The sequence below is a fragment of the Ambystoma mexicanum genome, chromosome 6p, assembly GCF_040938575.1.
Source record: "Ambystoma mexicanum isolate Mex_15411 chromosome 6p, UKY_AmexF1_1, whole genome shotgun sequence".
In the NCBI taxonomy this organism is placed as follows: domain Eukaryota; kingdom Metazoa; phylum Chordata; class Amphibia; order Caudata; family Ambystomatidae; genus Ambystoma; species Ambystoma mexicanum.
This window is the reverse complement of record NC_090935.1, coordinates 1,142,045,353-1,142,073,144: the sequence shown is the minus strand read 5'-3', so window position 1 is coordinate 1,142,073,144 and position 27,792 is coordinate 1,142,045,353. Positions and strand designations below refer to the sequence as shown.

The window sequence follows — 27,792 nt, the reverse complement described above, 5'->3', positions numbered from 1 at the left end:
TTTTTTGCATGGTTCAAAGTGATTTTGCACTGCTGAAAAGTGACTTTGCACTGCTGAAAAGTGACTTTGCACTGCTGAAAAGGGAATTTGCACTGCTGAAAAGGGAATTTGCACTGCTGACACACATCAAGATTCATGGAACTGTGCAAAGTGTATTTTTCCTCTTAAATTGCTATCATCAAAGTTTGCGGGGGAATGTTAATTTTGAACATGGCATTCAAAGGTGTGTCTGGCACTGAACCAAACATTCGGTACGCTCTGAGCTCGGAAGAAGTTGCATTACCCCATTGAGCTACGACAGTGGTTTTGCATCGCAGCCTTCTCCTCGGTTGATCTCCTGGTTCACAAGTCACTAGACCGGAAGCAGGATGGGGATGGATGCCGCTGGCTCCAAGGGTGCCCCGTCGCACATTCGCGGTGATGCTCTGAATGCGTGTGCAGGCGTTGTGTGTTTCTTCTGGGCACAGGCACAATTATTTTCATTTGGCTCCATGGAAACACCAATGGTCTGAAGGCTGCTGAAGAAATATCTCTTTGCCCATAGATCTCTGCAGAATTACTATTAGCCCATGGAGGTATGATAATAGTGGTCAATTCACTGTCTTACACGATACACATAGATACGTGTAATTGGTGCTCAGGCCCGTAAACCCCCGGAGCATGTAACCCACAGCTTATTGCCAAATCTCTTGCAGCACCATGTCCATATGATCCAAGAAAAACACCAAAGGAATGATGGACATGGAACAAAGATCTCTGTAACCCTAATTTGCATTAACACACTGAGCAATGATAGTGGTGTTAGATGCACTGACTTACATGGTACACACACACACCCACACACCCCACCCCACCCCCCCTATAAACAGTTGTTGCAAGGAGGGATCTTCCAGACATCATGTAGGTTTGTACAAGTTCCTTTTATTAAGATGTAACACGATAGGAGTTCAGTTAGGGGCACAGCCCCAGAGGCGGCCCACTAGTACCCACCACCCAGGCTTACATTCTTCATCTGCCTGGAGTGGAAGAAGCTGTTGTAAGTACACATTCCAACCACTCACACAACATTCTAATAGTGACCTCATTCACACATGCAAGACGAGGGAAGAGGATATAACACAAGTGCTCAACCCTATGTTCTATCGGACCGGAGCCCGCAACCTGATGTTCGCTCACGCATCTCTGCTGCACAGGTGAATTAAATACAAGTGAGCTCCATGTTTTCCCTCACACCCCACCCGCTCTTTCTGAATTACCTATATATAGTGCAACCTTTATCTATGTTATCAGCAACTTTACATGCTCCCCCCGCCCCAAAATAGAGCTCCTGGACCAATCACTGTTCACTTCTACCCCCAACACATCAGGTGGCCACGAACCACATGAGAAATACCTACAGAATAACTCCCCGGGCACGCTTTCTCCTGCAAACTAGATAAGGCAGTTGGGATGGGATGGTCGCCAACAGGACTAAGGCCAGAGTCCATGTGGGATGCAGCCTGTCCAGGTGGATCACGCAGGCTGCAGAGCGTCCAGGTGGCGGGGAGGTGATCTCTATTGAAAAACCCAGCCGAGAAAGGGGCCCAATGGGAGCAGCAGTCACGCTCCTTTTGTAGACAGCCTGCACCCTGCCATGTTGCTGCTGGAAGGTGATTAGAGGTGTTAATGACCAAGGGAGTGGACACTAGATGGATGTGGCCAGCAAGGCCCCCTGTAACGTGCCCGCTACCGCGCACATACGTTCAGAGTTAGGTGTTAATTAATTCTCTCGGCTGGTGTATTCGCTCCTGCTGCCCCGTGATATATTGCATGACCTGGTCTAGGACGGCAAGCAAGGACGGTAAGGCGGTGACAATATGGCCCCATGCGAGGCCCCTGCAAGCTTGAGGCATAGGACGGTTTCTTCTACCTGCCGCCCTTTGTCACAGCACTTTATTCCACCCCTTGCTTCACATTGGCAGAGATTGGGGAATTCGTTTTCCAGAGGCTCCATGTGATAAACAGGGATGTAAGCAAGTTCACTGCGAATCCTAATTAAAGAATGACATTAAAATCTATCAAATTATACTAACTCTATGTCTTAAAAAGTCCACCCCAAGAATCAACGCTCAAACCTACAGCGGGTATGAATTGAATAAATAACAACAAATAGGATTATGACGAGGGAAACCCAGGTCTGTTCCTGTGATGAGGGTCAAAAAGATCACTTGAGCTGCTGCAACAAGGAAACCAAGCGCTTTGCTTCAATGTGTACATGCCAGCAACTACAGCTGGACAAACAGGGCAGCCATCAAAACCAACACTCCTGGTGGGAACTGCATCGACTCACTGAACACCACAAGAGGCAGGAAGGCAGCACACTCCATCCCATTGGCTCATTTAAACACGTGTAGATTCTACCGGAAACTCTGCTGGCGTTCTACCAGTTTCATATCCAGGGAAACCATCCCTCTGACCTCGGTGTGCTTTCCTAGGGCAAACCGAATTACATCATTGGCTGTTGGTCATTCACACAGTAATGTTGGACCATCGAGGCCATGAGATGTTTTGGTCCTAACTCTAGAACGGAGCCGTACGGTCACTTGTCAGATTGTCTTGCCTGTACACAGCTGGCCGCATGGTAGATACCATACATAGAAAGGCAAGTAGTGCGGGGGCTTAGAGCGCAGTCTTTGTGACTTGATTGCAAATGATCAGATTCATTCAAAGTGCACATGCACTACAAATGGCACAAAGGTTAAGTCCTTTGATCGTGGCCATGTTCCGCAAGCCAAACAGGGTGCCTAGATGGCCATTTCTGGGAGCTGTTTTTAGGATTTTACTAACGCCTCCTGTAGGTTTTTCCCTTTTCTGAGTGAAAACAGAGGTTTAGTAAATGGTAAACAAACAATTTGTCTGGAAGATATGCCAGTTTAGCAGAACTAATTTCCTGATGACATTACTGTGCATACTAAAGGTGCTCACAAACACCAAAGGAAAAGCACCGGCGATGTTCTCCTTCACCTTCACTGAAGGCATAGGCTCAGTCCGCCGCGCCGGGTTTATTGAGCAATTTATTTGGTTCATGTGGGTAACCTCATTCTATCAAACGAGATTTCAGAATTTCACCCTCATTCTTATAAAGTCGAATTGAAGAGTGGCCCATAACTGCTATTGCAGAGGTACAAAAAGTCAATGTGAATTTCAATTCTACATCCTAAGTGGTCATCCTGTGTAAAACATCTGTGATGGGATCCTGTATTGTGGCAAATTCACAAGAAACGACCTTCTGACTGATTATTGAACTTAGCAAAAAGCAACAAGTGCACGTAGCAGGAAGTTTTTACTCCGTGTAATAGCGGGAACTGCATTAAACAATGCTGCCATCTTGTGATGATACCTCAGGAATTAGATGTTGCTGAAAGTGGCCAGGAAAGGGGGCTTTACTGATTGATGAACAAACTCTTGGTTCCTATTGTAGTGCCAAATGCGTTCCACATTTTGGGTCCAAGTACACACAAACGGCCTGATTTACAAAAACGTTTCACATGGTGCAATGCCATTGAAAAATGCGTTGTAAATCAGGCCCAATTGTCTTTGACATTACAGTATTGTTCTGTTTTTTCACCAGTCATTGGGCCAAATTGAAGGGCTGTCACAATGTGCCAAGTTGAAAAGTTTTAATTTCGGTTAATTTAACCAACAGTGGCTAGTTTAGTTGTTTTAAAATTGTAGAAAGTGCTGTGGCTCTTTGAGCACCAACTAAAAAGTGTACTGTCGCGGTTTATTGTACTGTCACAATCAAGTCAGGGTGCTCCTTCCCCTACAATGAATGTGGTGCACAACAAATCATTATGAGTTTTTAATTGGTTCACTATGGTGTGGCCTTTTCCCGTCGCGCACACAACCTCAACAAACACCCAGTGCCACAATGGACTAGGAACCAAGCGGGTGTGTATTAACAAGATATTTATTAATTTATTTATTTAAGTAAATTAGAACCACAGATTACAGCAGCCACCAATGTTGTGTGCAACACAAAGACAACATATCCTTTTTAGTATAGTACCACCACAGAGCTGACACCAGACTATGCATTTACAATAGCTACCTTTTACGCCCCCTGACCCCCAATACAAGCAGACAACAGTTCAAAGCACACCAGGAGAATGAATGCAAACAGACAGGAAAGTGATACTTTTGTCCCAGCAACCCTCACCCTCCAAACATCAAAAGGAGAATGGAAGGCAGTGGCAAGGAGTAAGGAACACAAGGGAAAAATCGGATTTAGGAATTGTAGGTCACAGAACCAATAGGGAAGAAAGATACACAATGGGACAAATTCGTTTTGCTACACCTGATAATAACACACAGGGCTTTTAGGATTATGGTCAGAACAGAATGGGAAAATTGACTTACAGTTCCCTAACACAGTTGCAGTGAGAAAGCATAGAAAGAAATGGGAAATTCGTTTTGTTACACCAAAAGGACGGGCAGGACTTTGGGGAATATTAGTCAGCACACAATGGAAAAATCGGTTTTGGGTTGTGATTCACAGAAACAATGTGACAGTAAGAAAGGTAAGGGGAAAATTAATTTTGCTGCACCTGACCATAACACACAAGGCTTTAGGATTATGGTCAGAACAGAATGGGAACATCATTTTTGGGTTGGGATGACAGATGCAATGGGAAAGGAAATGCAAATGGAAATTCATTTTGCTGAGCACTATTGAAACACATGGACAAATTCGTTTTGCAGATCACAATGGGATTCATTCTTTTGGGAAACTCTTTATGACTATACCGGCTCACAATACACTGGGCAAAGATGGTTGGTTTCGAATACACAGGCCAACAGGGGATTTTCCAATTGGAAAATAACTAAATACACAGGCAAACAGGGGATTTTTCAATGGCGAAATGACTAAGACAATGGTGAAAGCTTACAGGGCCTACACACTCTAAGGCTTTTGGGGTTTAGTTCTACTTAGAGGGCTGGACATCAGGGAGCATCAGGGCACTGCTGGGAGAGCAAAAGGGGTTCTGTCAAGGTCTCTGCTGAGTCCGCTAAGGGGTCTCAGGTCAGCTTCTAAGTCTCCTGGCTCCTCTGCAAGATTAGGACTCTCTCGGCTGAGATGTTCACGCCAGACTTCGACAGCTGGTCACCTCGGGTTAGTGGCAAAAAGTCCTGCTCTGAGGCAAGTTGGCTTAGTTATAAGGCAAATGACATCACTAATGTGTCATTATTCTCGTGAAAGGGATTGGTTAATGCTCCCTACCCCACTCCCCCTGTGTGCTGATCGGACAAAGGAATGTGGGAGTGCTTTGGGACACTAGGGGAGGAGAGCACTTCATCATCTTACTTTGACAGGTGGGCTTGGTCATGTTTTTGCACTTAAAATCTCACTACCTGGCAAGTACCCTTAACTTCCATAACATTACATGTATGAATACAATTTTGACAACCATATTTCACTGCGAGTCAAATGACACTAATCAGACGTCTGTATGTCATTCCTCTGGAGAGCTACAGTTTTTCTTAATTTACTCCAGAACCATAACCTTGAAAAACATGGCATTTTACGGGCGTCATAGGAATTATGATTGAAATGTTTTATCAAATGTTCATGTCTCTGGAATTCACAAGGAGGGCCACATCACATTTTCATGAATAACTTCAGTTGTGTTTATCCCACAAAAATCGTTTTGGGATGATCCAAAGGATTTTACTGTCATCTTTCCAAAAATCCTACAATGACTGTGGTGTAATGAATACTGTCAATTTTACATGATAAAATACATTTCTTCCATTGTAGTCAATGTGCAATCTCACTCCTCATCTGGCTAGGCCCACACCCTCCTGGAGCACATGACGTCAAGGGAGGGATCTGTGTTTACATTAGCTCAGCCCTACAAGAGTTAATGGCCACTAATGCACTTTCTATGTGCATTTTGTGACCCAGAGGTCACAAGGGCTGCCCGACCAGACCCAATCTTATCTGGTCCACTGTGTTTCTGATCTCAAAAGTAATTATTTTCTTTTATTTCTAAGGGAGGCACTGACAAGTAAGCAGCCAAACCTCTCTCTCCCAGGCAACAGGGAGGGGAGCTGGGTTTCACATATTGCAGAAATCAACATCCCGGCCCCTTGCACCAAACAGCCTGTGACTCGTGCTTAAATGCATTTAAAGTGACATCTTATAAAATACACAGTTTTAAAATTACATGTGTGTTGCTTTAATATTGTCCAAATAACTGAGCTGGTGATAGGCAGAAACCATGCTCATACTTTGCAAGGGTGGCAAGCATTTTGCTGAGCATATTTTTAGTTTAAAGGGAAAAACAAAATTACATCATTTTATTTAATGTTCATGAAAGAAAGTTCTCCATTTCACAGCAACTGCTGAACACAATTCTGACATCCCATGGAGGGTTCTGTGGACTGCTGTTTCATGGACATATCATTCAGGCTCTTTATGGATTAGTCAAAATATCCTTGCCATGTGCCTTTCACTTTCTTTGTAAAAGGTAGTTCGGATCTCTCCATATTTGGCTATTTTAGCACATTTCCTTTCCTTCTGATTTGAAAGTACAAGGCATTATATGGGACATTATGTCTGTGCAGGCTTGGTATTTATTTCTCGCATCCAGGGGCTATTTCACCCCACAGTACTAATAGCATCTCACGTGTCTGTAACTCAGTAGTTCATTTTGTGGCCCGACTGAAGTGCAAAACTGTAGAGCCCTCAAAACCTGGCTTTTTGCTTAAATCCTGTACACATGGAAAGGTTAGCCCCCAGGATCCTCATGTTCTGTACACTCTGTACGTAACTGTTGCTCTACCTCTGTGTGCTTTTTCACTAGCTTCAGGCCATATGTAACTCAACTCATGTAACAGAGCCTAGATGCCTACGGGTTTGTGTGCACTTTATAAATGAGTAAATAAATAATGTGTGCCTGCATCAGTCATAGCCCTGGCATAGTAATTTAAAACCTACTGAGGTAAAGGGGTTCACATTGCCATCAATGTGTTGACTGTAAGATTCGCTCCAATAACAACTTAGTTTTAGCAATGTTAAGGAGAAGCCAACTTTCCTGTTTACAATGGACGCCATTTGAGAAAATGTGACACACTTTCTTATGTTGACGTAACACATTTAATTGTCCCTCTGATTGTTTACATCAACACTCAGTTAATTAATAAGACTGTGAAGTGCAGCGTTTTAAATATGGCTTTTGATTAACCTTAGATTAGTAACGTCTGTGTTTCCAATTTAAAGCAACACTGAAGGCCAAACCATGTTTTTTATTATGCTAAACAGCATTCTTTTGGGATTATACATTGACTTTCTAAAAGTTCTTTATCAAATAAAGGTGCTTCCAGTTATTTTCCTTTTGATTACTGCGATTCGTTGATGGCTAAACACTCCAGATGAACAATGTTGTTTTCTGGATAGTTACTTTTGTCTAGAATATGATGATTAACACTTATTATGAAGGAAGCATGGCAACTATGTGTTAGTCCAGAGAAATTGGGGCCTGGAATCATATCTTGATTATCACTCAAGTCCCAAGTTGAAAAGTATTTTCACCAAGTTTTACCTAGGAATCTTGCCCCTTGCTCAATTTACTGCCAAAGGGGACAAGAATTCTTCATCCTCATCCTCATGTCCTTTCTGTCCCAACAAGATCGAGGGCAAAGTGCATTTTATTTTTCATTGTCCTACATATTTATCCGATAGGTTCAAATGGCTCAGACCAATGTAGATTCAGCTCAATATAGGAACTATCTGTGATGAAACTATGTCCTACTCACACAGTCTTTGTGGCAATTGTGACATTTCTTAAACTCGCTTTTAAGAAAAGAGAAATTCTTTCTAACCTCTAGCCTGGTATTTTAATGCTGTTCCTTGGTGTGATGTATAGAACAAATGGTGCAATTGCCACTTTCAATTTATTGTCCTTTTATGTTTGTTGTGACTGTATGATATGTTGTCTTTTACAGCGATTTCTCACTGAAATAAAGAATATTTGTATTGTATTGTCTAGAGTAAAAGGAATTGTATCATTTCGTAGCCACTAGGATTACTTGATTACTGTTACATAATCCCCCAATTCCTTTTGTAAAGTTTAACTGTGCCAAAAGCAATGCTTACTCAGCACCTCTGGCATTTTATATGTGTGTATTAAATTCAACCAGTGAAGTAAGCCGTTTGTTCTTTCTTTGCAGATCTGTCTGAGGAGCGCATGGCGGACAGCAGTGGGACAGACAATGCTGATACCTACAGTGACAAAGAGGCAGACACAAGGAGCTCACCGGATGTGGTTAAGGCAAAGGCCTGCTTCAGCCCAGACAGTCCTGAGGAAGTTTCAGTGGATGAAAGTGGCTACTCTGCGCAGAAGAACGGTGGGAGCACGGAGAGTAGCGCTGACAGTCCCAAGTATCAGCCAGAGCCAAACCACCTCCTCATTGAAGGCCCATCTGGGATGGTTTCACTGCCATTCAGTGTGAAGGCCAATAGGCCACCCCTGGAAGTATTAAAAAAGATATTCCCAACCCAAAAGCCGACAGTGCTTGAGTTGATCCTGAAAGGCTGCGGGGGTGACCTGGTTGGTGCTGTTGAGGTCCTCCTGTCCAGCCGTTCTTCAATAGCTGGAGACAGAACTTCTGCAGAGCAAGATGGCCTTGTACTGCCTTCCAATGGGCACATCTTCGAGCATGCTCTGAGCTCCTATCCAATTTCTTCCTCTAAATGGTCTGTTGGATCCGCCTTCAGAGTGCCGGACACCTTGAGGTTCTCTGCAGACTCCAGTAACATTGTGCCGAATCCTTTGGCAGTCCCATTGCAACATCCCTTCCCACAACCACCAAGGTACCCTCTGATGTTAAGAAATACTTTGGCGAGGAATCAGGCCAGTCCATTTCTTCCTAATGATGTGACCTTGTGGAACACCATGACTTTGCAGCAACAGTATCAGCTGAGGTCCCAATATGTCAGCCCTTTTTCCGGCAACACAGCCAGTGTGTTTAGAAGTTCCCCAGTCCTCCCAACTCGCCCTTCGGAGGATCCAAGGATCTCTGTTCCAGATGATGGATGCCCCATTGTGTCCAAACAGCCTGTTTACACAGAAGACGACTACGATGAAAGATCAGATTCGTCAGACTCCAGAATACTCAACACTTCCTCATAAAACAGCTCCCAATTCATTGCTGTTACGTCTGCTTTTGACTTGTCTTAAAAAAACTAAAATTAACCTGTATAAAGCATTACTATCATTCAGCTTGACATTGTAATATAGCAATAAACCTAAGTTATTACAATTTTTACACTTTGACTGGACATCCAAATGACTGTATTTAGTGAGCACAAGGTACCACATAATTGAGCTAAGAATCAAAACACGTACTGAGATGCAAAAATAAAGTTTGCTGTCCTTCTTGAACTAGTATCCCATGAATGCTAAAATAATGCACATATGTGAATGTAGTTTCGGCAGAACATACTCTTCAGGACTATCATAGAAGGGTATCACAATCGCAAATGTGGCACGGCAGATCGTTATCTTCATGTCCCGATTGTTATTGCTTCCATGTCTTCCTGCACTTGAAACTAAACTGACTGGACTCATGAATTGAATCTGTATTATTGAAGCCTGGCTTTGCAAAGTCAAGAACACTGAGGATTATTCTTTCCAAGTGGCCGGGACTTACTTATAAATATTGTCAATGTAAAAGTCATGGCAGTTGTGAATTGCATGCAATGTCTTGTGAAATGAACACGCTGTTAAACATTTCCAGGTTAATGTAGCATGCTAAGGACTCTAGAAGAAATAAACAAAGATGATGTGCTTGGTGCACGTCATTGCTTTCGGAGAAACACGTTCATCTCAAGGCTCTTCTGCATATTTGTGTGCCATGTGTAGGGAATGTGTGTGGCCCCGGGTTCTCCCCTTGAGATATTGTCATGATTGACTTGGGCATACTGATAAGAGGCAGATATCCGGTAGACGATGCCGTGAGAGCACATGCACACCACCTGCACCCCACACCTGCCTACTCCGCGGACCTTGTGGTGTGTGTAGAGCAACAGTGTGAAGGGGGCATCAGAGCTAATAATGTAGGCTGCAGTGTAACAGAAGATACATTAAACCAACTTAAAGTAGGAGTTAACTAGGGATAATACAGTTGATCTACTTTAAATGTGAAAAAAGAAATTAATGCAGTCGCTGTGCCAAAAGGTTGTGATTGAATAGGAATTCTTGCAACTAATCGTTGAACTATGACATAACTGTTGTTATGTTTTGCAGCCCATACCAAATTGTGGCTAATAGGCCTTCAACCACCATCAGGCAAGTCAAGCTCTCTTATGGTAGGCCTGGGCCATGAAACACAATATGAACACATATTGCACAATTTTGCCTATTTTTGCGGCATGGGATAGGTATTTGCCAGGCACTGCCGTAATGGTACTACCTTGACATTAGATGGAAATAGCTGGAAAATGGTGTGAATACCTGGGCATAGGATATCCCTGCCTGGCAAATGCCTATCTAATACCTCTACACAAGTCCAAACTGTTGGCTGTGCTAATGCTTGTTTTTTGATAGTCCTTTGGGTTAAAAACAACCTTCATAATATTAACAATCACAATCAAGAACAAAGAAATAGTAACAAAAAACCGAAAATAATGTATATCACCTATAATACATCAAAGAAATATTGTTAATCCGTCAATCTACCACATTAAAATCTACACATTTCACATGTTAAGCAAAGCTAAAAGTGGCTATTATAAGAGACATTGCGTGCCAGAAAGTAAACATGCCCACAACTCATCAACGATATCTACTTCTCTCCCAAAATAACCAAAGAAACTCACTCTGTTGCTCTCTGTGGCTGTGCACTCAATAAAAAAGGCGCTTTTATGTGTCTAGGCGTGCTTTGTTCTGGCAAAATCTACAGTTCAAATGGTTCCATGTGATACCAAATCTTCTCCCAATGACTTCTTTGGAGCATAGTTTATTCAATGTCATAACAAAAGTGGTAGCTAATTTATTTTCTTAGTAATTAGATGATATATTTCCGCGTGGTATTATATAATGGGAGGTTGGAAACATAGTCATACATGGTTTTCAAAATATTAAGAAGTTTGCAAGTTTGTTGCCAATCTCAGAGTTTGACTTTGTTCTTTATTTCCTGAACAAAACAAGGCAAGGACTCATGAAGTTCTAATATGAAATTGATATCCTCCATAAATTTAAAACAATCTTTTCCATTCGATTTTATAGCAGGGAATTCCACCAATAAGGCATCTGTTAAAAAAATGAGACTAGACGAATCGGAAGCTTGCTTGCTTTTTATATAAAATATAAATGTCCTTACTTAAGCTTAACTAAATAATGATAGAAGATTTGATTCCATTTAGAAACCTAATGGTGACAGAAGATTTAATTCCATTTAGAAACCAGTATTGAGGGGATTATCCAAGATTGAAAATAGATATCTCCATACTCTCTCCTCTATTGTTTTGTAACCATTGTATGTGGCCATTGTATACGGTCATCTTGAGACTGCCGAATCACCAGCTGTAGGCCACAAGATACTCCTCTGGGAACTCCTATCAGGAAGAAATTGTCTCATCCCAGCAACACCAGGAACAAGGTCAGAGAGACTAGCCACTGATAAACTAGACGATCAGTCACGAGAGAATGGGTGCCTTCACTTTCTCTCTGTAACATCACTTTCTGCATCCATCTTGGATCAGTGACATCACTTCCTACAGCCATCTTGGATCGGTGACATCACTTCCGGTGGCCATCTTGGACTGGTGACATCACTTCCTGTGCCCTTCTTGGATTGGTGACATCACTTCCGGCAGCCACCTTGAATCAGTGAGATCACTTCCTACGGCCATCTTCGATTGTTGACATCACTTCTTGTGGCTATCTCGAGTCAGCCCAATCTCCAGCTGTAGGTAACAAGAGACTGCTCTGTGAACACCTATCAGGGAGAAATTGCCTCATTCCGGCAACACCGGGGACAAAAGCAGAGATACCTACCACTGATGGACTAGGCGATCAGATGATGAGAGCATTTGACATCGCTCTGAACTCCATAGGGGGCTCAAGCCAGGGCGTTCCAATTAAGGGCCGAACAGTAAAGAGCGTAGGCCAGCTGTTGACCATCCTCTTTGCCTCTCGGCCTTTGCTTTTGCTTTCCTCCCTGCTGCACCTGTCAATGCCACTACCTTTCTTATTACTGTGCTGTCTCTCCACTCTTTGGTACTCACCTATTATGCATTCACTCCTGCTGCTTCTGCTGCTGTTCCTTCTCACCTCTCCCTACGCTTTCTCCAATCACGCTATAGTTTCCTCCTTTCCTATCCCCATCATAAAACTCACATCACAAAACTCCTACTTCTCCATGTCTCTTGCACCTCCTGCTTACAACATTTAAAGCAAATGAGATAACCATACCTCCCCATAAACCTTTCCAACTCACCTCTCTTCTTCTGAGACTCAACTTCTTTACTCTTGCATACTGCATCGAGCAGACATTGCTCTCTGGAATGCACAGTCAGTATGCAACACAACTTCCCTTATGACTGACTACTTTCACGCCAGCTCTCCTCCCCAAGATCTCCTTGATATCACTGAAACCTGGATATTGCCATCTGACATTGACACTCTGGTGGCCCTACACGACATGACGCTTAGGCATCGGACACCTCCTCTCTTCCCACTTCAGCACCTCACAAATCTCCAATGTCACGTCCCCTCATACCTCCTTGAATTCACCATCTCTGCTATTGCACCACCTTACTCGGTTCACATCATCTCCATCTATTACCCGCCTGGTCCCACTGGACCATTCTTTGATGAACTTGGGCACCTCCTTGATTCTCTTTCTACTAAACATCACCAAATTCTCTTAGATGATTTTAACCTTCCCTCTCCAACCATTTCTCAGAAATCAGAACTTTGGTCTTTTCTTAATGGCCAAGCTCTCCACTCTATCCATAACCTACGTACTGACAACGGTGTTAACTCTTTGGAACTCATTCATCTCAACCTCTCTCTCTCAGCCACTAATACTACTGTCACACCCTCCCAATCTGACAACTTCATTGTTTGAACCACCATCTCCTTTCCACCCTCTAACCTCTACTTATCTCTTGCCTCACCAATTACTAAAAGATAATTGAAACCTTCTGCCATTCCTCCCTTTCGCTCAGACCAACAGTTCTCACTCTCCTCCTTCACACTGGATGCCTCTTCCACTAACACTGCCTTCTCCAGCTTCCAATCCTTACTGCCGGGAGGATAGCTCAGGGGCAACGCATTTGTCTTGGAAGGAAGACACCGCTTAGTAACACAGGTTCGAATCCCAGGTTCGCGCTTAGAAACTGGTCCCCGTTATTTAGCGTGTTATAAAAAACAATTATAATTATAGTTACTACTTTAGTCATTCTCTTCTCACTTCCCATTGCTAACTTTCTCCCCTAAGCCTCAACATCCTCAAACACTGACTCGAACGTACTAGCTAACCTTTGCCCAATGTCACTCCTTCAGCACTACTCGAACGTGTACTTTCAACTGTCGTACAAATTCCTTAGGCATCCACAATCTTCAAGACCTACAAGCAGGTTTCCACTCTTGTCACTCCACAGAAACTGCTCTCATGAATGCTTCCAACTTCATTGCCTCTGCTAAGCACGCCAACCTATCCTCTGTGCAAATTCTCCTTGACCTTTCTGCTGTCTTTGATACTGCTGATCACTCTGATCTACTTAATCAGACCCTCCAGCTTATAGCGATTTTGCGATCCCGCCAAATACCGCGAAAAACAGCCATTTTTGCAAAAACACCCACAAAAATAACTGTTTTTGCACACAAAAAAGATTTTTTAAAAAGGGGCCAGTTTCTTTTTTTTTTGGATTCAAGAAATGAAATGCGCAAGCACATGAGCAAAAAAAAAAAAAAGAGCAGTCCAATCCACAAAGGAAATCTGAATGGACGCTTCTTAAATGCGCCCATTCCACTGCTTTACAGGGTCTTTACTGACCGTACTCACTCATGCAAAACTTAAAAAAAAAACATTTATAAGTGTGATAGCTGCTGTCTCACTTGCATTTCTGTTCCCCAAATGGGATAGAAATGTGTTTTTTTGGGTTGCATTTTACAGTGGCAGGACCCTTAAGGACCAGTCACAGTGAAATGCAAGGGGAGCCTGTAGCCCATTGTCGGGAGCGTGCTGCCAACACAAACGTATTCAAGGCAGCTGACCAGTGCATCATTGGCGCTAAAGCTCAGCTCTGTGGAAATGCGCAGGTCACCTTTGAGATTAAGGTGGCATGCTTATTTCCAAAAATGGGTTGTCTAAAAACAGCACATACTCTGCTCTATTTTTCGATGTCCCATTTTTTTTGTTCAAAATCTAAAGTTTTCTTCAAAAATGGAAAAATTGTCACAATATGTCAGAGAAAGGAGTGAGAGGGTGAGTGATGGGTGAGCTGTGGCGTGGTAGGCAAGAAAGCAAAGGGAGATCAGAGGGAGAGCAGTGGGTCAGAGCGGGAAGCAGTGGATAAGAGAGCAGAGCGGATGCAGTGGGGCAGTGGGCCAGAAATCAGAGAGAGAGCAGAGGTACAGAAAGTGGAAGGAACGTGGGCTCAAGGGTAGTAGTGGGCCAAAAGCAGTGAGGGGTTGGCCGGAAAGGGGCAGTAAGCTACAGATAGGGAGAAGGGATGAGGGAAGAGTGTGATAAAATGGGAGAAAGGATGAAAGATGCAGAAATAGCATGCATGAATGAAGGACTGTATCCTGCTGGAGGAATTGGGGAGCGTACGGTGTGAGTTGGGAGTATGATTTGGAGTTTGGTAGGGACTAGAGAGCGCAAATTGTGACTTGGCAGTGTGACAGAGCATGTGAGTATGTGTTTGACTGAGAGTGAGGTTCAAAAATACAAGTTGTGATGGTGCATTGGTGAGACGTGTGAGGTGTGTTGGGTGAGAGAGGTGTGTGGGTGTTTGCGCAATTGGGGAAAATAGAATGGGAACATTTTCAGCATTACAAGTGATAATGATTAATACATTTAATAATATTAAATAGGCATGCACATTAAATCAAAACATGTTTAAGCCAGAGACATCTAGGACTCTTCCTATTTGACACAAAAGATACATATATTGACACCCTGGCTCTCTTGTAGCCTTGCACATGGCCTCTTTCCTGCAATGTACCAATCTTGCACCCTCCAGTCAATAAAAATTGTGCTGGAAAAATGCCACCATAAATAAAGATTTGTGCTGTAAAATTTTCCATTTCATGCCGCAAAATCCTGAAGGGGCTACTTAATGCTCTCTTTTCTTGGTATTAGTGATCAAGCCCTTGCCTGATTGAAACCTACCTAGCAGCTTGCCAATTTTCGGTCTCCTGGAACAACACCTTTCAACTCACTCCTCTAACTGTTGGTCTCCCACAAGGCTCTATATTTGGTCCCCTCCTCTTTACACTCTACACCTCTGCTCTTGGGGCACTAATCTCCTCCTTTGGGTTTTCATACCAACTCTTCAGATGATAGTCAAATCTTCTTCTCTTTACTGAACTCTCCTCAGATCTCTCTGTTGAAATTTCCAAGTGTCTCTCTGCCATTAAATATTGGATGGCTTTGCACTCTCTGATGTTAAACTCTACCTAAACAGATGTGCTCTTCTTCCCTGTCAAATGCTCTATCTCATATCTTCCCCTGCCTATTCAGTTGCCACGTGGGGCTCTCTGCTACTCTTCTTTAGCTAGAAACCTCAGCGCCTTCTGTGACCCTTTCACACCTGCTCTACTTTCATCACCAAAACTGCAATGTTGGTGGGGCTCAGCCTCTTAAATATTAGGAAAATTGGGCTCCTACCTCCTTTCAACACAGCCAAGCATCTCTTAACCACTCTTCTAAGCTGAGTTACTGGGACAGCATCCTCTTTGGTCTCTCCAATTATGCTTTCTGTCCTCTCAACAAGATCATTAACTTTGCTACCAGGACTCTCTTTGAACTCCCTCACTTCACACCTACTTCCTTGTACCATCACCAGGCTTGATGGCTGATGATGCAAAATGGGCCAGATTTAAATATGGTTCACAAATCTATCCATGGTAAGGCACCACCATATCTATCCTCCTCTATCCAACTCTACAAGCCTTCCGGTAATCTCTGCTCTGCCTCCTCGACTACCCTTGTGGCACCTCACCCCCCCCCCCCCCTGTGCTTCCTTTTGCTTCCACTTTCTCCACTTGCATGGAATTCTCTTCCCCCGGACATCTGAGAAAAAGTTCACAGCTATTTGAACAAAACAAAAATAAAGCCTTCCCCCTCACCTCTGAGTTACTCTCTTAACTTACCTTTCATCTGCCTGTTTCCCTCCCTCTAACCAGCCTCTGTCCCTCACTTTCTCTGTCTCCACTCTAGCATTTCATCCATAATGGTGCCATCCCTAACACAGCTGGCCGTACCACCTACCTGCACTTACAAATGTATAATGTTGGTTGTCCTTAATCTACGTAAGTTCACCCATGTATTGCCCCGGTGACTGTTCCATGTACTGACCTCAACAACCAGGTCAGAATGTCACTTAAGCTCACCCCATTGTAAGAAGCTCGCTGTTTCTGTCAAATCTGATTTATTATCTATTGTACGTTCTTTTGCTTCTCCTGCATATAAATAAATAAATAACATTCTGACAATATAAATCATTGGGACAATCTTTACAAACTTTTATCACAGAGAGAAATGAGAAGCCACCATATACAGAACCACATTTTTGTAATGCTAATACGACTGGTAAGATCATATCTAAATGTTCTGCTTATAAGTTGCTTCATTACGGGTATTGAAAATAGTTAAACCGAACTCTACAAATTTGGGTACTTTTTTGTGGATGTTTAAGAGTCCAGCAAAATCCATCTTTTTCTCATTGACAGTGGAGGCGCATCATTTTTGCTATGTTTAAAATATTCAGCTAAAGTCAAACTTTTAGATTGCACTGCCTTTTGTGTCTAGAGGAACAAGATCCTCAGCGTAGAACCTCTCAATCAAATGGATTACTGTAGCAAGGGTTTCCAGGAGATCTTCAATACACTGGGCGCAAGAACATATTCTTGCTTTAATCCTCTGCTTATCCCCATCTCACTGCTCAAAAATCCCTAATTACTAAGTCTTATTTTTATAGGAGTATCCGAATACAATTGTATTAAAATGTTCACCAAACCCCCATCAAGGCCCAAGAATCGAACTTTGCCCAGAGAATCCCATTATCTATCCTATAAAATACCAATGCTAGGTTCATGAAGGCGGCATAAATAAATGTTACGTGTTTTTTAAGTGATATGATTCTCCTGGTATTCAATATCTTCCCATTATAATGAGTGCCAAAGCCTTTTGAAACCCATTTTGTGACCTGGAGAGTATATTTCTATTTTTAGCCCATTTCTTACGTTTATTCAGCATCAACGATACACACATCTTCCTAGTAGCTTGTGAAAGGTTACTTATTCTGTAGCTCCCCGGGTCTTAACACTTTCCCTTTGTATAAATGGACACAATCACTGCTTTAGCCCAGCAAGAGGGAAACCTTCTTTTAGTTTTACGAACAGACCAAACTGCAGGAGCGTTCCATTTCACCATGCCAGAAAAACCATCCAGCCCATGTGCCTTGGAAGTTTTAAAATTTCTCATAACTGCAGAAATATCTTCGGTAGAAAAGGTTTCTCTCGAGATGTTTTGGGTATCCAGGGCCGGAAAAGGCTCAGTACTCTAAGTGAAGCTAAGATTAGCATTTGTTTACTTCTACCATTTAGATTCAGGGCTGGGTATTGTTAAGGGTTTGTTACTAGTACCTTTCCATTTATCAAATTCCAAAAAAGGTTCACATCATTAGTTCATAATATTTTCAGCATTTTAGTCCAATTATCAGAGAGCTTAGTTCAAATAGGTTGTTTGTTTTTAATAGGACTTCAGTGCAAGCTACAGCGTGAGGACACATATACTGCTTATAAAATTCAAGTGGCTGAAGTCACACTTGTTTAAGAAATATTTATGACATCATTAGTACATTTAAAAGTGCAAATAATCCATTAACTCTCAGAAAACTGCTTAGAAATAATATTGACTCGCTACTTGGCACCACATTTGATGTCATTGCTTGACAGAGCTTGCTCAAAGTGATCAAAGTGAGGGTGAGGGAGGGACAGATAGTGGGTGGCAGTCCTGGACTGGTACACTGGGACACCAGACTTTTCTCTGGTAGGCCTCGGGCCTCTTTTTTTGCTTGTGGGAAGGATACATTATGGGAACGAACATCATCCATGATCCAGGTCAGCCTGAGCCAGCCTGGGTGGTTCACTCTTCGCTGCCTGCTGCATTTCTGCCCGCCCGGGCCATGCTGGCCCGTGGCTTGTGCTTGCCCATTTGTGGGGGGCACCGTCCGGGGCCGGGCATCAAACAAACCGCACATGCCCTAGTGTCCGTGTGACTGTGCTCGCATGCAAACTTGCCCAGGTGCAGCTGTGACCGCTTGTGCCGATCTTGCTCCAGCGACGACTCAACGACTGTTAAGACAGATATCTGAACTCTGACCTGGTGGGCAGAGGTTCAGAAGTCCAGCCTCATTTTCTGCAACAGGGTAATCTCCTGGACAAGCCAGACCAATCATGGTAGCTTTGGCGGCGGTCAAGACTAGGTCTCAGGAGGGGTGAGGGTGACTGAAAGACCTCAGTGAGCACACAGAGTAAAGGACACTTACAAATCACTCTGAGTCAGGTGTGTATATATATTAAAAATACAAACACATTTATTTCAAGGCCTTTGAGATTCAACACACCAATAAAATCACAGTTATACTTCTAAGCCAACACAATCCCATCAATAAAAATATATAAAAGACCAATGGGGTCTAAAGGGTTAATGCGCGAAATGGGTCCAGAAACTAAAAAGGGAAGGAAGCAGGTAGTGCAAATAGTATTTAGGCCCTTCTGCATGAAACACAATCCTAACTGAAAGGCAGTCCAATCCCTAAAATGAGGGGAGCCAAATGCTCAAATGTACTTGCGATGCTGACACACACAGTAGTGCAGATGGGCAAAGCAGGGTCTTTTGTAGGGGCTGTAGCAGCTCAGGAAGGCAGGGGAGGTGATGCAGAATAGGTTACCACTATTTGAGGAGGACCTCCCCTTGAGGGCAGAGCAGGTTCCAAGAGTTGGGATTAGTTCACTAGTTCACACTACCAGTGGAAAGGAGAGGGGCCCTCAGGGGTCACTTGTGCTTTAAAACGGATGGATGCATTAGGGGCCACCGGTAAGGGTTGCAATTACTCACCGACCCCCGGCACACTCCGGACCAAACTTCTGCAGGCAAGTCCACTTCAGTTGCAGGTTCAAATTCGGCAATCTTGCGGCTCTGCGGCTTTTAGTAACGAAGTTACAGCGTTGATTCCCAAATGGGACAGTGGTGATTTCTCTGCTCCTGGTGGATGGATCAGGCCAGTTCCACTGTAGCAGGCTTCAGAGCACAGAGGGGCACAGCTGCAATGAGTTTGCAAAGTTTGTCACCACGGCTGGGCGGCACAGTTACTCTGGTTCGGGCGCTTACTTGCAGGTTTCGATGAAGGTGCTCAGAATAGTTGGTTCCAGTATTCCAATGGGTCAAAGTGTCTTCGCAGACCTTCTAGGATGACCAGATGCAGAGGGGTCCAGTGGGACGACTGCGGGCTCAGGGTGCCAAACCTTCCAGCGGGTCACCAGCGGTTCCTCGACTCAGCTTCTTAGTTTCAGGATACTTGGATCCTATCCCTCGTTCAGTGAGAACTCTAGAGATCGACATGGTATGGGTGTTTGGAGCCTTCTCTTATCCAAAATCTCCTTCGCTTCAAAACTAAGAGGACCCAATGGGAGATCTGCTCACATACAGGCATACCATACGTGCACCAATCATGGACCACGGTGGTCCCAGGCATTCCCACACACCAGACTCTCTGGCACCCAGGATGTGCATTGGAACCAGACAGTCCAGCCCACACCCTGGAAGCACACACAAAAGGCATGCAGAAGCCCGCAAAAGCTTGGCATTTCGCAGGAGAATGCATGCCCAAATAAGGACTGACCCAGGTCGGCTTGACATTGGGAAGGTGAAGGGGCAAGATGGCCAAAGGACAGGACAAAGAACCTTGTGGCATGGCCATTTTGGAACCAGGCCACCTATTTGTGCCCAACGCGGTAACCACAGTTTACCTGGCAGGAAAGGGTTAAAAATACATGAAAAGATAAGCTGCCACCAGCCCTGTCCAAGGCACATCTCCTATAAAAAAAACTTCGAGAGTATCTAGGGCCTTTAGAAATGTCAGGAAGACCCAAGAGCACTGTACTGTAAAGTACATTGTGTACTTGCAACATGTTGCACAAAAGTTGACAAGGACTAAGGGAAACAAAGTCTCCCAGTACTGACTGTCTTTAAGGGCATGTCAGTTTCCCCATAACAAAGTGAGTGAAAAGCCCAGGAGAGTGCAGCAGAAGGCTGTGCTCCTCTGGTAAAGTCAGACTATGGTGTTTAAACAAAGCAAAACGTTGGGGGGGTTCACAACTGGAGGGAAAATTACGTATGAAATGGAAATCTTTCCTAGCAACGACGAGACGAGCTCAGCTGCCGCTTGCATCCGGATTCCGCTCCTTTCCAGATACACCACAAAAACTCAAAAAGGTATGTGTGCATGTGCTGCTACGGCTGCCGCGGCATCCTGGAGCTCAGTGCAGAGTGTCTGAGCGTGTATCTGCAGACAGTGTAAATGTTTCAAGTGTGACCCCTGCTGAACCTGTATCTTTCCACGGGCTGAGCACCAGTAGGGCCACGCCTACCACTGGACAGAGAATAGACCCCATGTTGAACTAAAGTACTTCCTTGGAATTCCCTAATGCAAGGTTACCCACCATGGGTGTTACTACCAACAAAGGACCGATGAGAGGTGGCCTCCCCAGTGAATGCAGCTCTGTGGTTGCATGTCTTGCCAGGAATTGAAATGGCCGGCTCATGAGAGCCGCAGCACCACTGAGGTCAAACACAGCGTCCTCTCCGCAAAAGCTTGTTCCTTGGCGGTGCAATGGTGGGTCACGCATTACGCATGGGGATGGCGCTCAGTGTTTACTGTCCAGGGCTAGTGCTCTCCCATAGAATGTACCAGTTGCACTATGGACTAATCGAAACAGGAAATGCTTCTCAATTTCAATAACAGTGATTAGTGTTTTTCTCTCCTGTATTAGCACTAACTAGGACTGCCTTCAGCATGCAAGGGGAAAATAGCGGGCCCTCAGCAGTGTGCATGAAATGTGCAAAATAGCGGGCCCTCAGCAGTGTGCATGAAATGTGTGAAAACAGCCTACAATAAATAAAGAGGAGTCAGACGAGACTCTGGACCCCATCTGGGTGCAGGCCCCCTCCTGGCATCCCGGCATGGCTCAACTTTATCAAAAAGCCCACAGGCAAACTGGGCAAATCCCCCTCTGCCAGCAAAGAAGTCTAAAATCCAAACCTACGGATAGGTCTCAGTGACCATAAAGAAACGCCCCGCTTTCCTGTGTCGGTCCTCTGCCGTATAGGCATCGATCCTTTTGCCGAGAAGATGCATACCGGCTTATTCCATATGTGGTTTGCACACTGGAAAACACATCAATATATAGTAGTTAGGGAGTCAGGATAGTTCCTATAAAATAGCCCCTATCGATCGCATCTGATCTTGAATCTGTGTCATGGAGCTCTGGAGAGAGAAGCGAATAGGATAGCTCACCTGGTTGATTGGCTGCTGCAAATATCTGTGTTTAACGTGCAGATTTCAGGATGTGTATACCAATTGCTGAGATCTTGGTGATAGCCATATCCTTTTTTTTCCCAAATACTTAAAAGCTTACAATAACGTGTTTCCATTCCAAGTACTCTGTGTTCAATGTTGGCAGCATATGGCCTGATCATCACCACGTTAACCTGAAGTATTTTTGTATCATATGTGTGATTTAGTGAGTGTGTCCTTAAGTTCCAGCTGGTTTTTAATAATGGGTGGGTGCATCCATTTGGGTTTGGGAGACTTTGCATTTTTAGTTGACGGTTCTCATTTCATGGAGTCAAGCCAGCAGCCAACCCCTGCTTGCCCGGGATCATTTTAATACAGCATGCTTTTGTCTAGCGTAGACGGGGGTGTGGTGACTCTGGAGGTTTCCCAGTCCCCTTCACCCTGGGCATCTTTTATGTTTTATTTACACATTTTCTCATGCGAAAATGGTTGGGTTTACTGAAAAGGTGTAATAGAGGACCACATTTGAAAAAATCATTTTCTGGGGCTCTTTTGGTTCCTAGTCCAGTCCTGGTGGGTGGGAATGGCTATAGGGATTAGCATGGCCATGGGCATCAATGAGTGGGTAGATAGCCAAACAAAATCCACAAGCTGCATGCCCCTCCTCACATCTCATCTCCCGGCTGCTCCCTCCAGTGCAATCGTTTGAGCTTATAGGGGGCATTCAGGCACCATCTAATAGCCACACTTACTTAGAGCTTGGTTGCTGGAGATATGACTGAATACAACATTCGGTGGTGAATAAGCACAATAGAACACAATATTTTGGTGGTTGTAATACTTTATATTGACTCTTGATCTGTTCCACCAATTTAAACAATCAGAAAGAAATGTGCCAGTCCGCAATGACAGCAAGGTGGCATTTTGTCAATAACGGTGGTTTTCTCTGCCGTCAGTATGATGCTCGCCAGCACTAGAATGGAACCTACAAGCTACCGATACCCCGGAGGTAGATTCACGAAGGATTGCTTTTCCCATTGACAAAGGTACAAACGCTGATTTGCACAAATGCCAAGCAATTTACAAAGATGCTTGGAGAGGGTGCATTCAGGAGATGCGCAAAATGTTATGTTGATTTATACCGTGCAACGCTACCACCCAGGGGCAGTCTCTGGGCGCTCTGATTCTCTGCTAACCTGCTCTCAATCGTTCTCACTCCTATTGGGGGTTAGTTGAACTGCGCAGGCTGTCAGAAATCTCTCAAAAGCGTCTTGTCACTTTATGGTTTTCAGAATGGTCTCTTTTCGCCACAACTAGTACCTTTTTTTTCCATCTGAGCTGGAGGCAGGTCAGATAAACATTGATTTGCTGTCTCTTCACCAATTTGTTTTTGTCACAGAGGTTTTTTTAAATTTCCCTTTGACTTTTCTCAAGTTTTTCTTTTCCAATTCAACATTTGGAACCACTGGTTGGATTATCCTCCATCTCGATACGACCGTGTACAAAAAGTGCAATTTTCGCGCCAGGCATTTCATTTCAGCTGACCTGCATCGAGCATGTGTGTCGTGTCTATGGAACTTCCATCTGGCGAGTACCTGGCTGTACTTTTGCAGACTGGCATTGAGCTGTCTGAGGGCCTGACTCAATTTGATGTCCAGGAAGTGACCTGCAGTCCGGACTGGAGCGTTGTAAGATTTGTATCTATGTTGGGACTTCAGCGTGGGTGTAGTTCAGCTTATTTGGTTGGGAGTGAGCTTGTTTTGGGTTTGTTTTGAAGGGGGATTCATCTTATGTTCTCCTTCTGTCCTCAATCCGGAAGTACTCAATTCAGCCCTTTCCAGGCACTTTCAATTAACAATAAGAGAGGAGTTACCATGGGAGGTTAATACCTGTTGCAGGCAAAGCTTCCTGGTTCCAGAAGCGGAGGCCCTGCAGCACTGGATGACTTACTAAAACCTGACAAAGTTACGAAACGAGGGGCTCTGATTCACAGAAGCATTTTTATAATTGGAAAACGTCCAGGGCGTCTTGTTTCGTCAATGGGACCTTCCGTCATGGTGTGTCCTTGGTTGGAATACCCATAGTCCTTACCAAAAAGTGAACATTAACATGGAGTCGAATATTGATGAAGAAACCTATTTCATGTGGTCGATTCAGCGGAGAGTTTATCTAACGGTTGAACAGGTGCAAAAAGTTAGGGTCTTTCACTCAACACTATTTTTGTTGCCTCCGTAATATGGAACGGACTAAACATATTTTGCTGAAATGATTGTTACAAAAGTGTTTTGCAAAGGAGGGGAATGGATTTGTCCATTTGATTCTGCAAAAGTGTTGCGGAACAGGGAAAGCAGGGCTTGCTCAATTTTTAAATACAATTTTGAACCAAGATAAATTAGAAGACAAACCTTTCTTTTTTTTCTTTTTATGTTAATGTTAATGTACATGTTGTTCCTTTTTTGCAATCTGAATGATGTGACATTGGAGCACATATTTCTTTTTACGTGATGCAACAAATATAGTACAATTAGACTGATCCGTTTATGCCCAAGTGCAAAAACGTGGATTGGAGGCAAAACGGTTCCACAAGCAACAAAACGGGTGTAAAATGATTTTTGTACCTACAGCGCAAACGTTCTGTAATTTCACCCCAGCATGAATAGTTTGGCCTGACAAAAAGCAAGCAGGGTTTTTAGAGATTGAACCCATGAAAAGCCTTCATCAGAGGTGTTATCTCCAGCCTGAGAGACCAGCCTTACATGTGGACCCTTCTTTGCTTGAACTCAAATGGCAAAAGCCTCATTCTACTATTTATCGCTAGACTTTAAATATACGGTGCCTAAGAATTAACCTTTTGCTATTTTTGTGCATTTAGCTACCCAATAAGCTATGGGGAGTGCTGCACCCAGAAAACGAAAGGGTTTGGCAATCAACCGTCCGCTGTATTGAGTAAATAGGCCAAGGCCTGTGGATACTCAGCAGGAACAACCTATCGAACGCCACCCTATCCGTTATAACCCCCAAAACTAGGATGACCGCAAGAGATTTCAGACCACCTTCCAGCTGGCGTACAAGAGGAGTTGCCTGTCTGACATTTGGAGGGTTAGGGGGCAGCTGCCTTATAAGTTACACAGTTCCGAACCGTGAACTTGGCTGTGGGAATCAAATGGTACATCTGACTAAGCACCTTTTTCCTATACCAAGCCATTCACAGTAACGTTCTCGACCGCCCATTGGATGCCAAGGCACTTTTCTCACCTTCTATAGATGAGGATCCTCAGATTCGCAAGACTTGGGTGGTGACTACAAAATCCCCCAGTCTCATTTCTAGCACTCCCCTGAAAATACCCTGGGCCTAATTCACAGAAGTGTTTTATAATGGCAAAACCCCACTGGAAAACACTCCAGCAGTTTAGGCATCTGTGTCAGCTGTCTCACATCTCCAAGGCATTCAATTTCGCAGAGATGGCAAAACCCAAAACCAGAAGCAGTAATTATAAAAGTGCAGGTTCTGTTTCAAACTGAAACCTACAACTCTCGCTGCCCAGGCTACATCCAAGAGGTTTGTTTGACTTTCAGAGGGGACATTCCAACTTTTTCCGTCAATTAGCATTAATTCCTGGTAAGTAGCAGAGTTCCATTCTACTACCATCGGTGGACTCGAATAATCCAAGACCCTTGGTTTCTGCAAATCAGCAGGCAAGGTTATTCTCTCAGAACGCCACCAGTCCCACTATCAACCCTCCAAGACCCACTCGAGATTTACTACCAGAGGTTCAGCGGCCCTTTCAACTCTATGGGACAGAGTGCTGTTGACCAAAAGCATCAGGCAATTGTTTTGTTCACAAAAGGAATGGGGGACTCAGACCAATTTTGGACCTGTTTAATCTCAATCAGTTTTTACCACCTGGGAAGACTTTCCACATGGTAACCTTACCCAATGATTTGGATCCATTGCTACTGGGTGACTGGAGCTGCTCAGTGGATATTCAAGATGCCTCCTTTTATATTCCAATCTTGGAGGAACGCAGAGACGTTCTATACTTTGCAATAGATGAGGTTCACTACCAGTTCAATTACCTTGGTCTTCACAAGCATCTTTTTGTGTGGTGGCAGCAGATTTGTGGCAGGTGGGAGGACCTATTTATCCCTATCTGGATGACTGTCTACTTTGGCCCTAATTTTAGATTCAGCGTTTTGAAGTCTGCAATGGGTAACAGGATAATGGACTATTCCCCAGATGACATTTTGCAATGAAAAATGAGTCAATGAGGCACCACTTCAATGGCTTTCTTCATATGTATCCTCCCGTTAGAGAGCCAACTGCTCAATGGGATCCAAATTTAGAGCCATCACCATTAACACACAAAACCTTTGATCCTATGACTTGCTGTAATGAGGGCTTAGTTTCCTGGAAGACTGTTTTTCTGGTGGCTATGACATCAGAAAGAAGAATTAACCAACACAAGGCTCTTTCCTGAAAACAGTCTCACATATTCTAGATGGAAAGGCAGTGCTTCTTTTTTGTTTTCATCTCAACCAGGAAATTGTCCTTTCAGTCTTTCTGCCTCGACCTCATGCTTCCTCGAATGAGCAACCATTAAATGATCTAGATGTTTTGAGGGCATTCAAATGTTACCTCAAGCAAAGTATATCCTCATGTAGGAAAGATGTAGGACGGCCAAGTCGGCCACTCCACTTGCTTTTGGCAAGCATTACTCCCTAGATGTTTCTCCCAGAAGGGCTACATCTTTTGGCCAATCATTTCTACATAACCTTTCCATGCTAACCTCTTCATCCTATGCTGTTGGTCCCCCAGCACCCTGTTTCCTGACCCAGTTAGTTGAGAGAGGGAGTAGGATTGTATTGAACAGGCAAATTATATTCACAGTGGATCTGGGTCACTTAGCCCTTAATCTCTCTCCTTCACAACACCCACATCTCGGTATATGGGTGGTCTTGAGTAAAAAGGGACACAGTGAGCAGAGACAAAGTTTAAAAGTCTTGAAGGGACAGTCACCCTTTTAGAGCTACTTTACAGGCCAGTGGTGTGGGCAATGTGTAACCAAGCTGGGAAGAAAGGAAAGCAAGGGCCATGAGAACTAGAATCATCTTGAAGGCAGAGTTGTGTTATTTGTGTAATTTAGCAATAGAATGGGGTTTGTTCTCATGTTCGTGTGTTTCTAATTCATGAGGGGATAGTTTGTCATTGCACATCCTTAAAGGTAATTCTTTCTGGCTACATCTGAAAGCACACATCAATTTTGTTCATCAGAGGAAACAGTCCATCAAATGTATGCAGACTATGCAAAGAGGAAAAGGCGAAAGAAACGATTAGACATCTATTAACCTCCTGCACGGTGTTGAGAACTCTGGGAAAAGTCTATTTGTCAACTGTTCTGGAGGCCTCAATCTTGCGGGAAGGGGAGACTTGGTGGAAACGGCTAATTAGCGGACAAAAAACATCCTGGGCAATTGCCACTGCAAAGATTTTGCAACAGGCTTTCATCTTGATAGAACAAAGTAAAGAAGAAGAAGTGAAAAGCTAAGCCATACAAGTGCTCCTCTCTACGGCTCTCGAGACGAAAACAGAAAAAATAGACTTTGACAATTTTGTTAAAACCAATTAATTTTTTGGTAAATACAATAAAAAAAAAAAAATTAAAAAAAGCACACATCACAAAGGGCTTGATCCTTTCCCTTGCAATATGAGCGGTCCCGTCAAGGACTGATATCATAAACAAATCAAGTTAATTGCTTTTCAGATTCATAATAGTGGTGAAGAGACATTCACCCTTCTCAGTGAAATCATAAACATTGACTAATTCCTTCATCTTTTTGAGGTAAATACAATGGGCCTCATTACGGGGTTGCCAGTCCAGAAACAACGGTACCGGTAAGCTTGCGGGTACCGTTGTTTCCAGACCGGCAAACCGCTATTAACAGCTCACTTCAAACTGGTAAAATTCCTAGCCAACTTAAAAATGCTTTGGTGC

At 43.7% G+C, this 27,792-nt stretch overlaps 1 protein-coding gene across 1 annotated transcript in view; it reads left to right on the top strand.

The window, feature by feature from the left end:
• Positions 1–10,716, top strand: part of DMRT3 (doublesex and mab-3 related transcription factor 3) — a 62,222-nt gene extending 51,506 nt beyond the window's left edge. The window contains exon 2 of the mRNA XM_069625748.1: positions 8,212–10,716. Coding sequence (XP_069481849.1) covers positions 8,212–9,173 — 962 coding nt within the window. The 3' untranslated portion in view covers positions 9,174–10,716. The remainder of the gene's footprint in view (positions 1–8,211) is intronic.
• Positions 10,717–27,792: the final 17,076 nt, after the last annotated feature.